The following is a 15,886-nucleotide window of genomic DNA, read 5'->3' as shown; positions in this document are numbered from 1 at the left end:
TGCAAGAAAGTAAATGCATATTTATTTATGACAAAATTAATGCACTAAGTATTTTTTCTATAATCTATTGTCCGCTTTGGGCCTAAAATGGGCCATCCCCTTTATGTATAATAATAACTGACGATCAATTAAAGGTGAATTATCGGGAAAAAAAATTTTTTAAAACTGGAACTCATCACACTTTTTATTTGTTATTTATTATTTCTTGTTTGTTATTTTTTATTTGTTATTTTAGTTATAAAATAACAAATTTGTCAAATATTTCCACGATAAAATCAAATTTTACTATATCGGCATATGTTCTCCACTTCATCGATAATTTTATTTTCAATGATGAATTTCCACAATGGAAGTCAGAAATCAGAAATCAAAACATTAACGAACAAACGACGAGCAAATAATTAAAAATAAAAATAAAAAAATCAAAAAAGGTGGCGTGAGGCGATGGTTTGCTTATTAGATATAAAATAATTAATAATTGGGAATTTAATTGTTTTTATGATCGATCAATCACCAATAGTCGTCGAACAAACGATAATTGATCAAAATTAATTAATCTGAGCGATAAAAATAAAGGGTATCTAGTAAAGGGGGCCTACCTAAGGGTGATCATTTGTTTAATTAATTATAAATAAATAAAAGACGAACAAACATTTTTACATTCGAACATTAACGAACAAATAACGAAATAAAAAAAAGGGGGCCAAATTCACTGAGCCGCTTTTGAGCATTGTTCGAATTCGAATTCTCCAAAAATTCGAAATCGATTCATTCGGAAGTCGATCCAATAAAAAAATCTTAAACAGTACCTAGAAAAACCGTATTATCTTTATAAATATTTTTGATCAGCAGTCATAAAGTTACAACCATTTTTGTCAAAGGATAGTTAAATTACACAGACTAGATGTAGTGAATCCCGGATTAGCGCGGATTAAATTGTTGCTTTTTAAATTATTACATCGAAAGAACATCGTTTGTAGCACTGAATAAGTAATCACTACGTTATAGTTCGTAGTGTTAAGTTATTATCATAGATTTGTATTTTAAATGATTATAGTACGGAGGTAATGAAACAAAACTCAGTGCTAGATTTTCGACAACGAAGTAATTCCCAAAAAAACCGTCTAACCTACGAAAGTGTTAGACGAAGCAATGTTTAGAATTTCATTTACATAAATAAACTGTCGCAAGCACGCGTTTTGTGTTTACATAGGGCTACACAAAAATACTTGAGGTAAAATTCAATATTGATATACATCTGTATAATTTTGTCCTTTAAATAAATTTTATATGGTCACCACAGACAAGGACACCGCGACCAAAATGTTTTCTCTTTCGAGACCGGCTTCTCGGCATTAGACAGCACTCCAGTTGTATGTAGGTAGGTACTTATTAACTCCATGGTTATTATCACGAGAGAACTGTCAAAACTACTTTTCGCAATTTTTTATTAAAAGTCCCGCCATTTCTGTAGCAATGATAATAAGTCACAAAATAACAACAAGCTCTAGATTTAACGACAAAATATCTTGCGTTTTATGATGGCTACCGCCACAAAGCTATTGAAAAAAATTGATTGATACATTGATATTTTATGCAAATAAAACTGTCAACATAAAAAATCTTACTACACTGGTGGTAAGACCTCTTGTGAGTCCGCACGGGTAGGTACCACCGCCCTGCCTATTTCTGTCGTGAAGCATTAATGCGTTTCGGTTTGAAGGGTGGGGCAGCCGTTGTAACTACACTGAGACCGTAGAACTTATATCTCAAGGTGAGTGGCGCATTTACGTTGTAGATGTCTATGGGCTCCAGTAACCACTTAACACCAGGTGGGCTCGTCCGCACATCAAAGCAATTTTTTATTTTTATTAAATAGTATATCGTGTATCGTCTACCGATTTTTTTGAAGAAAACTAAGTTACTTTTGTTAGGCTACTTAAAGAATATTACTGCGATAAATATATTATATAAGCGAACGAGCAAATACGTAGCTAAATATTTGACAACTTTTGCAGCCTTTGAAAATATACCGCAATAACTTAATATTTTGTCTTCAAATTTGCGATTTAATCGGATGAATGATACATGAAGGCATAGATTTGTCATAATACTATTTATTAATCTTTAAAAAGCCATAGTCGCCATGCTTAGCACGATGGTTGACGATCGCAGTATACTGTTATCATACTCGAAGAACGCTTGTTCTTTGGAGAATCTCTAAGTCGGCTTTTACCCCAAGGGGTGAAACGGGGAGGCACTATAATTTTTCGAGATTCAATTTAATAATATATTATGTTAATCAGTTTCAAATATTTTACTATAATAATGTAAAATTTAATAAAAATAAAAACAAAATTGACAGTGTGGTGTCGAATTAATTATGAGGACTTATATATCTGAATTTAAAATTTATTTATAATTTCAAGAGAAGTATTTGTTGACTAGTTTATCCTACAATTACTAGAGAGTCACTAACAAACTTATAAGGGGGAACCTCTAAATTCAAAGGCGCGGGTCCTTTACGAGCTCTACCGACGTTATCGTAATGACTACCGTGGCAGGGACAGTAAAAACCTCCCGGATAGTCACCAGCATTTGCGATCGGCACACATCCCAAATGAGTACAAATTCCAATCACTATAAGCCACTCCGGGATCGTAGTACGTTGTTCCGGGGTCTCTGGATCGCGTAGAACCGACAATGGAGTCTTTGCCTCAATATCGATGTCTGCTTGAGTTCTACGCTTAATGAAAAGCGGTTTTCCACGCCATTTGTATGAGACACAAGCCCCGGGTGTGATTTTGGTCAGATCTACTTCTATCGATGCCATAGCTAACACGTCAGCGGCTGCGGCCATGTAAGAAATGAAATGTACTAGCTCGGATTTTACAGCATACGATCCACAGAGCAATCCGAAGAAGCCAATCGTGTAGGTCACTCCAGACTTCTCGTCGCCCGCACCCCACCTTGTCTTTCTCACATCCTTGTATTGATCTTTCCTGTACGGATTGAAGTTTGGGAATTCGATATCGCGGTGAAGACGAGGACATTCTTTGTGGTATCGCACTTGTACCCACATACTCAGACTCGGTAATTGCTCAAGATTGTTTCTACAAAATCTCGTTAGAGGTGCATCGCTTTTATTGACAGACGCTCGTTTTCGTCGCACATCCCGTACAGTTTTTATACAAGTTAAATTCTGACAGCACAGCCCGGTCCAAAGATTAGGACAAATTGCACGCGCATTATTTAGAACATTCATTTTTTTATAATCAACAATCAGCTTAAAAGCAAAATGTCTCCATCGCAAAAAGTGTATTCAGAAAACACAGGAAAGATAATTTAATGATGCCCGAACGGATTTTTTGACTTGTTGTCAATATCAGCAATAATTGTCATAAGCGGTACCAAGTTTTTTTTTAAATGCCTAAAGAGTATTCACTTAGGATATATAGCTTACGTTCTGGGATACCTATTTTAAGACTAGTAGAAATTGCACGCCTATAGGTATATAAGGCACCGCTGATTTTCCGTCCTAAAATGAACCTTTCTTACTCTTTTATTCTTCACTCGTTTGTCTCCGAGCTTCTCGCCGATCACGGCGATTTTATTCAGAGACTATTATTATTTAAATGATAGCAAAAATTTACAACAATACTAGTCAGATCACCTTTTCTTCTGGGAGTAATGACACCCTGTTAAGGTTTGAGTCATCGTCCATCAAAAATACGTCATTACATAGTGAGCAATCGATGGCTTAATTAGATTCCTAAGGACGATTTATTATTGTTACACTATAAGACATCGTCCGTCTGTGGCCACATCCACCTTACGTTTTGGTTAAAAGAGAGCCAAGGCCCAATGATGTAACACGTGAAAGTGCGCAATCGAAAGCCCCACTAGAGACACAACGTGCGTCCGAACAACACGCCGACCGGTTGGACTACCAAGTGAGTGATTAGCAATTATTGTATAACAGTTTACAATATTACAAAAAAATATCTCTTGTTTTTTTAATTTGGAAACTTTCATTTTTATTTATTTAAAGTATCAAATTTCTTAATCCTTCGTCGAATTGAAAAAAAAACTATTTTATTTATTTATTGTGCACCTGCTTATTGCAAAATAATTTGTAACTAACTTACATTACGTTTATAAAGTCTACGTATTCTTTAGAGGCAATGTCTGATTTCCGCTGTGTTTTTATTTTTCTTCTATATAGGTATTCGAACTTTTAAGAAAATGTAAATTGGTGCTGTTAACATAAAAAATAACGTAAAACTTAATTCCCCCAAATCACTTCCAATGAAGTACAAGGACAAGGGACTTTGATCTCATATAATAAACACAGGTATATTTAGGTGGAAGTGTTAATTCTATTCTATAACCGGTGTGCGGCATAAACAGGAGGGATGGTGATACAGGTGGCGGTAGATACAAAGTATACGTAGAAATTTTTTTTTTTGCATCAAACACTAATTGTATAATAAATTTAGATTACTAGAAGATACACGCGCATCACCTCTCGTGTGTTGATGGCACTACGATAGAAACCTTCCCTGCAGTACCATGCCCATTGAGTTTCTCGCGGGATCTTCTCAGTGGGTCGCGTTTCCGATCTGGTGGTAGATTCTGCGAAGCACTGCTCTTGCTAGGTTTAGTATTAGCAACGTCGTCAGGTTTGAGCCCCGTGAACTCACCTACTCGCCCTATGAATCTAGTATAACCCCTCGAGGTTACTAGAATAGAATAGGTTTAAAAAAACAAGGAGTACCTACCATCCATAACTGTTCCAAATTTCAATAAAACCGGGTGAACGGTTTACGAATGCATAATGGACAAATTTACAATGAAATAAAGTTCTCATACAGGCCTTATAATCCACGCCCTTAAGAGTAATAATCTCAATAAATTCCCATTCATAGAGAAACTAAAGTGAATTTAATACCCAGCTGGTCGGGAATTCTCAGTGGGTCGCGATTCCGATCCGGTGGACAGTGCTGCCAAACATTGCTCTTTCTAGGGCCAATGTTAACAATCTCCCAGTTTGAGCCCCGTCAGCTCATCTACAGAGCATAGCTGGAATAGCCCCATAGGCAACTAGCGCTTCAATAGTGAAAAAAATCCGTTGTAACATTATTGTATCTAAGCTCACGTGTGATTTATCTATAAACCTTATTCGTGTTACGTTAATGGATTGCTTAATTGAAACCCGCAAAATTTACAGTTTGCGTTTATATTATAGTAGTTTGGCGTATCGTATTATAACATTTACTAACCCGGCACACGCGGGTTCTGACGATTTCTGCCGCAAAGCAGACAGTAGGAAGACAGCCGTTCAACTATACAATGAGACCTCAAGTCTCATGGATGGTACCATTCATCATTGACGCAGTCCTATTTACATTTTAAAAGCATTTTTCTTGTATTAAGAACATAAAGTATTTAAAAAAAAATCAAATCGTAATAGTATGAACCGCAATAGTTTATTAAGCTAAATATCAGGTCAGGTGTAAAACATATTAGATGTTTGTACGGACCGTAAACTATTTAAGTAATGATAATGGGCATACTTTGTTAAATACATACAGTTGATGTAATGTCATGATTCTTGAGTAACTAATTGTTTAACAGTAATTGATTAAAATGAGGTACTGTTTTAAAGTTCGTATAAATTCCTATCATATGACTTATCTTTTGTTACTTTTGTTGTTTTATGAGCTTAGACAACTGAGTTCAGGGCCTTTTTTGAAGTAGTTATTGACGACCACTTGAAACATCAGGTCGAAATTTCAGTTGCATTAGAACTAGGGATATCCGGCCCTTTCGATAGGAACGCTTGACTACTTCGCGGCAGAAATAGGCATATAATCACAATGTACTCTGCTGCCAGTCGATACGATGAGTAAGCGGAAGGCTTTACACCTCTGAGTTTACAGAGACAGTTTAATTATCAAAGTTTTTAATGCATTTGGCAACTTTGGTAACAGCCCGCTTGATGTTATTACTGTCACGCATTGAAAACGGTAATTCTCGGGGTTTAGCCAACTTGCTACCTACCACTGAGAAATCCTTTCGAATTTCATTTGAAAATAGACCCGCTGGTGGAAACTACGAAGGGAGATTCATTCCAGAGTTGCCCTTTTGTTCCGGTCTACTGTGGACGGGAATAAAAAGCTACATACGATATCAAGGCGAAGAAACTATTGCTACAAAATAATGATTGGAAGTATACCTAGTAGAATTTTGCACGGCTACCTCAAGGTAGTGGGAAGGGTTACTAACAATTGACTTACCTTCGACCAGCTGGGAATTAAACTCTGGTTTTAGTTTCTCAAAGTTTATTTGAGTGTTCAGATTAGGAAAAAAGTTCACAATACATTAACTTTTTTGTAACACAATGATTCCGTGAGCATGAAAGCGGTCATTTCTATTCACAATTGCCATGAATAATTATGAAACAGGATTAAAACAGGCCACTTCTAGTTTTGCACAAAATATGTCAGACAGAAATCTAAATTATAATGATTCTTTGAAATTGTACCCCACCACCATAAAATATAACCACAATTCTATAAATATGGTAAAACCTAAATAACCAATGACCATAGCGGGTGAAGATATTTTTTTCATTACACAAGTCTTTGCGAGAAAAAAACACGATACAGGTGCACCGATACAACCCATGATCATTATAAGGCACATGGCAAAAGTCACGTATACAAAATATTTCACGCAGGACTTAGACGAAAACGTTACTCCTAAAAACAGCAAACCATTTCCAATGAACAACATCAGAGAAGTGAATCCAATTGACATTAGAGCCATTTTCTTCGAACCTTCATCAACTTTGGTTGTATTCATGAAATGAGCAATGATTTGCTCTTGAACAATGCCATACATGATGATACCAGCCAGGCCAGTCCCTCCAGTTCCAAGACCAAGCCAAGATATCAAAAGACACCCATATTTCGGAGGGAACACACCGAAACAACGATTTACTTCGGGCATCTCCATTTTCAAAGAAACTATTTACTATATTTGTATAAATGTTTTTTGTTTATTTACAAAGATCTGAATATAAATTTCATTAATTCTTTTGATTTGTCGTGAGTTTTGATTGACGTTTGATGTTCGATATCAGTTCCTAGTACAATGGTATAATTGCTCTATGTCAAGAGATTCTCGTAAATACCTAGTCTATTTCTTGTGGCTAGATAAGTAATAATAATAAAATGTACTGATCCAGTCATTCAACCTACATCTAACCCAACATTTGTTATTGTTGGAAGGTCGTGATGCTGTCCACGTATAATTGTCTATGATGCACTATATTTGAATTTGTATTATGTTCCTTTTACTTTTGATGTGCGGTGTCATTCTGAATTATATTTTCTCTTAAACAAGTCAACACAATGTTTTCAAGTATTTAATTTACGTTTTAATTAATTGCTATAGCCGCTAGTCCACCCTATCAGTGGTAGCAGAGCGTGGTTACATAAATATCTAGTGGCAAATGGAAGAAGCATATTAAAATTTAAAATAGTAAGTAAATGAAAAAATAAAAAAATTAAAATGAGCTCGAGTATCAGAAACATAGAACCGCTGACAAAATCAAAGTATGATACCTGGTGCTTACAAGCACAGGCGATTCTCGTAAGATACGATTTGTGGGAATACGCTAGTGGTGCAAAAGCGTTAGCGGCAACTACGACTGCCGAAGAAAAGAGTGCGTTCCTAAAGGAAGACTTAAAGGCAAGGTCAGAGCTAATTTTACTTATATCTCCACCAGAACTGAAACAAGTTAAAGGGTGTAATACATCCAAGGAGGTATGGGACAAACTAAAGTCTATTCACCAAAGTTCAGGGCTGGCAAGAAAGGCTACGTTATTAAAGCAGCTAGTATTAAAGAAAATGACTCCACAAGAAGATGTGAGAGACCATCTCAGTAATTTTATGGATGTAGTAGGTAAATTAGAAGACATGGATGTCAAAATTCATCCAGAGTTATTAAGTATAATGATGTACAGTTTACCTACAAATTTCGATAGCTTCCGAACGGCAATTGAGTCGAGAGATGTTATACCAAGTCCTGACAGTTTAAAAATAAAATTCGTAGAAGAATACGAAGCAAGAAGGCAAACCGAAGATAGTGAACCTCAGGCTTCAGAAGCTTTCTACACAAAGACGAAGAAAAAGGTACAATTTTGTAAGGATTGCAATAAGAAAGGGCATTCCACAGAAGCTTGTTGGTCAAAGAAGAAATCCAATAACCCCAATAAAACTAAAGGTCAAGAATTAACATCTGTTTAACAACAGGAACATCGAAATGTAAAGGCAATTTATGGTGTCTTGACAGTGGCTGTACGTCACATATGACGGGTGATAAAAGTATACTCCATAATTTAATTCCCGCGACTGACACTCTAAAGCTAGCTTCAGATAAACATACGACCGAAGTTAAAGGGAAAGGAAAAGCCAAACTTTATTCAAAGGATCGACGCTATAAAATTAGTCTTTCTGACACATTATATGTACCTGATTTATCGAATAATCTAATTTCTGCAAGCAAAATTACGGATCATGGCTATAAGGTTCTATTTGAAAAAGAACAAGCCAGTGTCATAAAAGGCGGGAAAACTGTATTAAAAGCTAACAGAAGAAATGAATTATACTATCTTGAATTTAATAAACCGGAAGAGACAGCAAACTTCGCACCTAGTGATGAAAGCGAAATTATGAAATGGCACAAGAAATTAGGTCACATCAATGAAAGAGACCTAAAAGAAATGGTTAAAAATAAAATGATGCGAGGACTTGACTTTAAAGAAAAAACTTTGGGTACCTGTGAGACTTGTATCAAAGGAAAATTTTCCACTTTACCATTCCAAAGCCATGGACAAATAACCTCTACCGAAGTGCTCCAGATAATTCACAGTGACGTGTGTGGCCCATTTGAGAACGAATCAATGGCCGGATCAAAGTATTTCGTAACATTTATTGACGATTATACAAGATACTGCTGTGTATATTTCTTGAGCGAAGTAATCGATAAATTCAAGGAATATAAAAACTATGTTGAACTGTTTCATAAGAAGAAAATTCAAAATCTACAAACTGATAATGAAGGCGAATACAGGTCTAAAGCGTTTGATAAATTCCTCAAAGATAACGGTATAAGCCGAAGACTATCTGCAACTTATACCCCCCAGCAAAACGGCATGAGTGAAAGAAAAAATCGGTCGCTGATGGATAAAGCTAGATGTCTGATGATAGATGGCAATATTCCGGCAAAACTTTGGGCAGAAGCAGTAAACACTGCAAACTATTTAATAAATAGAAGCCCAGCAAGAGCTCTCAAAGGCAATTCCCCATATGAGAAATGGGTACAACGAACACCATCAGGAAATCACCTACACGTATTCGGAAATAGAGCGTTTGTGATGAACAAAAACCGAAGAGGAAAATTCACAGCCAAAGCGACAGAAGGAGTATTCTTGGGATATGCGGAATATACAAAAGGTTTTAGAATCTATATACCCGAAAGGAATTATGTTGTTATCAGCAGAGATGTAAAAGTAGTCGAAAAGATGCATTATAGCGGTACTCCTGCTGAAAAACGCGAAGATCTTACTCCAGAACCTGAAACAAAACAAATTGAAATTCCAGAAAAAAGAAACTACATTAATGAGAACTTACTTTTTCAGGAACCTAATCCCCTTTATTCCAGCTCTAGTCAAGATCATGTTGATGAACCATCTCCCTCAAGTGGAAGACCACAAAGGGACGTGAGACCACCAGCATGGACCAAAGATTATGAGTTAAGTCGCTGCGTGACCATGTTTACGTCAGAAAATAATGACGACTATGACTGCTCTTTACTAACATACAAAGAAGCTGTGACTGGCACCGACAGACGAAATTGGGAGAAGGCGATATAATCTGAAATGGAATCATTGCAGAAAAATAACACCTGGGTATTAGTAGACAAGTCAGAAGCCAAAGGACACAAAATACTGTCGAACAAATGGGTATTTCGGATTAAAGATGACGGTATGTACAAGGCTAGATTAGTCGTACGTGGATGCGAGCAGAAAGGAAACCTGGATTTCGAAGACATTTATAGCCCAGTAGTAAGTCAATCTGCATTAAAAACTTTATTAGCAATTGCCGCATCTAAATCTTACTACTTCATGACATTTGACATCAAGACAGCTTTCTTATACGGAGAGTTATCAGATGAAGTTTATATGAAATTGCCTGTTGGCTATGAGACTAACTGCAATACTACTGAAGTAGTTTGCCGATTAAAAAAATATTTGAACGGATTAAAACAAGCTCCATTTACATGGAACAAAACTTTTACCCAAGCGATGTTTGATTTGGGATTCAAGACAATCAAAACAGATCGATGCGTTTTCATAAACGAAGATAAGTCAATAATAATCAGACTATTCGTTGATGATGGACTTGTCATAGGAAAAGATAAGAAAAAGATCGAAGCTATTTTGAAGAAACTTGAAACCAAATTTCAAATGAAAAAGAATGAAAATCCAAGTACTTATCTGGGTATGGAAATAAAAAACTCAAAAGAAGGAATAATTCTTACTCAGAGATCCTACATAAATGACGTACTGGAAAAATACAACATGAAAAATGCCAAACCTTGTGACACGCCCGCAAGTAGCGATTCAAAGTCGATACAGGAAACTGCCCAGGAGAAGGAATATCCCTATAGGGAAGCAGTGGGAAGTTTACTGTACCTGTCTACCAGAACCAGACCAGATATCGCACAAGCGGTCAATCTAGTTAGCAGGAAGGTCGAAAACCCCACTAGAGAAGACGTTACAAAAGTGAAGAAAATATTCAAATATTTAGTGGGAACCAAACATAAAGGCATTTTATTCAAACGAAACAAACCGATAGAGAGCATCGATGCTTACAGCGACTTGGATTATGCTGGAGACCCATTGACGCGAAGAAGCACTTCTGGTTCCGTGTTAATGATAGCCGATGGACCAATATCATGGGCATCCAAGAGGCAGCCTATAGTAGCGCTATCGTCGACTGAAGCCGAGTACATAGCCGCAGCAGACTGTTGCAAAAAGGCATTGTATCTCAAATCTCTATTACAGGAAACAACCGGTTTGGACATAAAAATAAATCTACATGTTGATAACCAAAGTTCGATTCAACTTGTGAAGTCTGGATCCTTCAACAAAAGGTCTAAGCACATAGACGTGCGGTACCATTTTATACATGAACACTTCGTGCATGGATTAATAAATATTAGGTACTGTCCCACAGAAATTCAGTTAGCTGACGTAATGACAAAACCATTGTCAAAAGTAAAATTTGAAAGACACTGTGCAAGATTAATGCATGTATAGAAACGTGTCTCGGCTACATGAGTGAACATCAGGAGAAGGTGATGGAAGGTCGTGATGCTGTCCACATGTAATTGTCTATGATACACTATATTTGAATTTGTATTATGTTCCTTTTACTTTTGATGTTCGGTGTCATTCTGAATTATATTTTCTCTTATACAAGTCAACATAATGTTTTCAAGTATTTAATTTACGTTTTAATTAATTGCTATAGCCGGTATCCACCCTATCAGTTATTTTATATTAATGTTATGTAATAGGACCCTGTAACGTAATTTTAATTGATTATATAACACTTACTTCACTTATTTCACTGATTCCATACTTAATCGTTCGACAAATCGTGTATAGTATGTTTGAACAAGAAAACGATGCAGATTATTTAGGAATGATATAATAATAAAGATGGTATGACGGCTGGGTTTCGACTCTATGTGCACCTTCAACTAGTAGTCAATAAATCTCGACAAGCACACTATGTAATAGTGCTCTTAGGAATTATTCGAGATGATCCCTCCATCTCCTTTTTACTATCGCACCTCTCGCCGACAGAGCAGAGTTCATCCATACTAGATAGTAACGCACTGTGGATGAACACAGCGTTTTCATCTGAAATCCATCCATCTGAATTCCAGAGATGTTTTTCGCCATATATGATCCGACACTGGGATGAACTAACTTTAGAGAGCACTCAGTGGCAGGCAAATTTGGCTGTATTGGTGACATTGCTGCTTACTTGTGGCCATAAGCTACATTAAAAACTCACCATCAGGTTGGCGGTATGTGCGTCAGTGCGTACAAAGCAAAAAAAACAGACAATAATGAAGTAACAATTCTACGCTGGAATACATATGCACCAGGCTTTAGAGAGCACTTTAGTATTGAACAAAAATTATGGCTGAGTTTATCCACTACATTTTATGTCTCAATAATATTTATTTGTTCTAGGATGCTGCATTCATCAATTATGTTATTACTGCTGTGCGTCAGTATCAGTACCTCGGCACCTGCGGACTCTCCCATTCGAGTCGACTTGCCAGTATTTGACCAGCCTCAGACAAACTTTGATATCCAACCGAATGTGGTTATAGAAGCAGAGAATTACCCAGGTGGAGAACCTGACACAAATTCCGGGAATTTTATTGCGAACAAATTACAATCTTCTACAAAGTTCATCAGCAACAAAATTGAGACTCAAGTAATTATGATATTCTCTTAATGCATCAATTATTATTATTATGGTTTTGCTTTTGGATTTACAACTCTTTTTTATATAGGTAAAGGCTTTGAATTTCGGAGGACCCTTTGCTTCTCGAACAGCCACACTCGAGAGCGCCGTGCCAGAAACGGAAGGTTTTGGAAGTAAAACTTTATCAGTGAAAGAAAACATACAAAACGTTGTGGCCGGAATATTTCAAGTAAGTTAGATACTCTCGTAATAAGTAAGATACAAGAATGTATAATTTACAGATAAAATAAGTTCAGAAAATATTACGATAAATAATGTACCTGACTTCGATCGATACGATTACACTCGGTGTCTTGTCTCTAAAAACACGGGTCCTTTCACTAACAGAAAGCCTTGATAATTCCTTAGGTGTTTATAACATAAGCTGGATTTTATTTTAATCAATATACATTTAATTTCATGTATTTATTCATTTTCAATTCCATATACATTAGAACACGAGCTTATCTAGATTATATGTATTTAACATTGGTGTACACACGAAAGTAGCTTCCTGTGTAGCTTCTGGGTTTTAATTATCCAAATAAATTAATTCTCGTTTACAGCCTAAGCCCATAGTAGACACAATCAGCGAATCAGAAAAATACGGCAACACTGGAGACAAATTCTATACCGCGGGCAAAGTCATCGTAGGTGGTGCTGAAGGAGTGTCCAATGTAGTCAACTCAGTTCTTGAGGTAAGTATTATCATCCAGGTATCATTTTAATATTTAGATAAGTAAGAATAGAGATCAGAATCTACAAATTGCTGGTAGTAAGGCGTCTTTTAAGCCCGCACAGGTAGGTACCATCACTGCCCCTTATTCTACTGCATTACGCATTCCGGGTTGAACGGTGGGTGGTGGCATTTACATTGTTGATGTCTATGGGGTCCAGTAACCACTTAAAACCAGGTGGGCCGTGAGCTCACACAATCACACACAATCTGTCATCAAATTGCAGTCCACTTTATTGGCGTCCTTTGGTAGGACTGGCATTATTTATCCCGTTTTTGACACCTAATTTCGTGTCACAAGTGGGATAAATATTGCCAATATTACCAAAGTTTTATTTTCCCGATCCCCGACACCTAACAATAATACGGTAATGATGCCAAAAAAATGGATCCTATGAAACTAAGCGTCAAGTATTTCGGTTCACGATGATGAATTCTGATTCCATTTCCATCTTTTTTTCTAGATTCCAGGGACCTTCATTAGAACAATTACCAGAGCTGCCACCGAGAAACTAAACAATTTGGGTGGAAAGCTAATTGGTTTATAATCTTAAGTTTATTACATTTCTACTGTTTAAGTAAGAGGTAAAATGTGTACATAAATAGTGTTGTTTTGTAAAATATTAGTTCTAGGAGAAAATTATTTGAATAAATTTGAATAAATATTATTTGAATAAATTTAAATAAATGAAAAATGTGACGACTTAAATAATATTGTCTTATTTCAAAACTAGTCTCATTGCACTCGATGTCCTCAGTAGATATTATCCATTCCTTAATGTAGAAATTTGTTTAACCAACGAGTGTTTACCGGATTCTTTATGCTGCTGAAACTTTAACTCACTTATTACCTAAGCGGTTATCTTATTATAATATCGAATATACGTTACGAAATAAAGATTATTAGCAATAACTTTATTCTTTTGTTTACCTTTTCATTTCCGTGATAAGATCAAAATATATTTTTTCCCCCAGTCGTTTCCAGTCATTTTCAGATCGTCAGACAATTGAAGGTCATTCAGTCCCGTTTCTGCGTGATAGCGGTCGGAGTAACGTGGTAAGTGAGGAACGTCGACCTTCACGACGACTTAAGTTTAGAACCGATACGTAAGTATCTAAAGATAGCGTCAGAACGCTACTTAGAGAAAGCGGCGCGACACGATAACCCTCTTAAGTTGTCCGCCGCTATTTACATATCTGAGACAGGAGACGGGGCAACGCAACGCCGGCGTTGCCCGAAGCATGTTCTGTCGAATCGCCCGGATCTACTCTCGATGCTTTTAGGCTCTTCAAACCGCGGTTACCGTTTCTCGCCGGATTTTCTGAGTAGGTCGTGATTCCAATCCGGTAGTAGATTCTGCGAAGCACTGCACTTGCTAGGGTTAGTGTTGGCAAATTCTCACAGGTTGAGCCCATGAGCTCATTTACCCGTTCACGAGAAGCTGAAATAGCCCTTTAGGCCACCAGGGATAGGTAAGGGAAAAAGGTCTCTGTTGTTATATTTCAACTCACAACCACCTTATCCGTCCGTGAGAGGTTTTCCAATCAGAATAATTGAAACACATTTCTCAATTTCAATATTTATTATGTCACTATTGTATTTTAAAAAAACCAACATAAAAGAAAACATGACATAAGAATCGCACAATTCAATCTGTTGAGAATTTTAAATGTACATCGATAAATAAAAGATTTTCATAAACTTAATTGTAATTCATAATGCATGGTACTTTATTACACAACAAATTAAAACAATGACGTCAGTTTAACTGACTTATTGCATATGACAGAGCTATTTATCGTTGGAACACGTTTTGCTAAACTACAACTCATTATTTCAGCGAACGTAATGTATTATAATTATGTAACAAAAAATATACATCGCGTTAAATTAAGACAAAAACTATTCAAAAAATCTAGTTTAATTTTACTTAACTACAAGGTATTATAAATATGCATCGTATTTATAAGATATTCGGGTGAATCAGTTCTTAGTAACCTGATTTAGTAGACCCACAATGTTAATAGAATTTCTTAAAATGACGAGTATCAATATTTTATTATTATTTTAAAATAGGAAGGCTGTTTGAAATCGAATTCAAATTTGACGCATACTATAATTACCTGACGTATAGAACTATAGAACGTACATCTAGATATATCGAGTGGTGGTGATAGAAAAATACGTCAAGTCACCGCAACAAAAAATCATTTTATGTATTAAATAATGTGCGACTTTAAATGCTTCTATTATTTACAAATTTTATGCTAACCAACAACAGCATAACATCGATTTAATTTAGACAATAATGTCTAACTAATGTTTTGTGTACACTAACTTTATAGTTAGTGTACACAAAACTAGAAATTTAAGAATATTGATTGACCTGTGCATAATCTATTTTCTAATAGGGCTGTTAGCTGTTAGATTGTAAAAAATAAATCGTCATGGGAAAACGTCATAGGGTTTGTGGTAAAATGGAGTGTAATACGCATTCCTCTTTCTCACTCGCAAGTTTGTCCATAATT

At 36.1% G+C, this 15,886-nt stretch overlaps 3 protein-coding genes across 6 annotated transcripts in view; 1 reads left to right on the top strand and 2 right to left on the bottom strand.

Moving 5' to 3' along the window:
• LOC114246932 (uncharacterized) overlaps nt 1-14,270 on the top strand; it is a 33,452-nt gene extending 19,182 nt beyond the window's left edge. Inside the window, exons 1-5 of one of the 4 annotated variants that reach the window (XM_089730371.1) lie at nt 1,635-1,774; nt 12,342-12,591; nt 12,671-12,811; nt 13,188-13,319; nt 13,822-14,270. In XM_089730371.1, coding sequence (XP_089586497.1) covers nt 12,343-12,591; nt 12,671-12,811; nt 13,188-13,319; nt 13,822-13,905 — 606 coding nt within the window. In that variant the 5' untranslated portion in view covers nt 1,635-1,774; nt 12,342 and the 3' untranslated portion in view covers nt 13,906-14,270. Of the gene's footprint in view, nt 1-1,634; nt 1,775-3,772; nt 3,954-12,341; nt 12,592-12,670; nt 12,812-13,187; nt 13,320-13,821 lie in introns of those variants that run through there. The other 3 variants (XM_089730379.1, XM_028179693.2, XM_089730375.1) reach the window with 3 other exon arrangements.
• Nucleotides 1,814-3,541, bottom strand: LOC114246931 (cytochrome b-c1 complex subunit Rieske, mitochondrial). Its single transcript, XM_028179692.2, has one exon. It carries the CDS (start codon nt 3,263-3,265, stop codon nt 2,450-2,452), a length of 816 nt encoding a protein of 271 aa, XP_028035493.2. The 5' UTR covers nt 3,266-3,541; the 3' UTR covers nt 1,814-2,449.
• LOC114246933 (uncharacterized) lies at nt 6,127-7,226 on the bottom strand. The gene has a single exon (XM_028179694.2). The coding sequence runs from the start codon at nt 7,018-7,020 to the stop codon at nt 6,523-6,525; it is 498 nt and encodes a 165-aa protein (XP_028035495.2). The 5' UTR covers nt 7,021-7,226; the 3' UTR covers nt 6,127-6,522.
• Nucleotides 14,271-15,886: the final 1,616 nt, after the last annotated feature.

The sequence above is a fragment of the Bombyx mandarina genome, chromosome 01, assembly GCF_030267445.1.
Source record: "Bombyx mandarina strain Sakado chromosome 01, ASM3026744v2".
NCBI classification, from domain to species: domain Eukaryota; kingdom Metazoa; phylum Arthropoda; class Insecta; order Lepidoptera; family Bombycidae; genus Bombyx; species Bombyx mandarina.
The sequence above is the reverse complement of the archived record's forward strand: the minus strand, read 5'-3'. Positions and strand labels throughout refer to the sequence as shown.

Coding starts and splice junctions, on each gene's coding strand:
- LOC114246931 (XM_028179692.2), bottom strand. CDS start 3,265: ATGAATGTTCTAAATAATGCGCGTGCAATTTGTCCTAATCTTTGGACC.
- LOC114246933 (XM_028179694.2), bottom strand. CDS start 7,020: ATGGAGATGCCCGAAGTAAATCGTTGTTTCGGTGTGTTCCCTCCGAAA.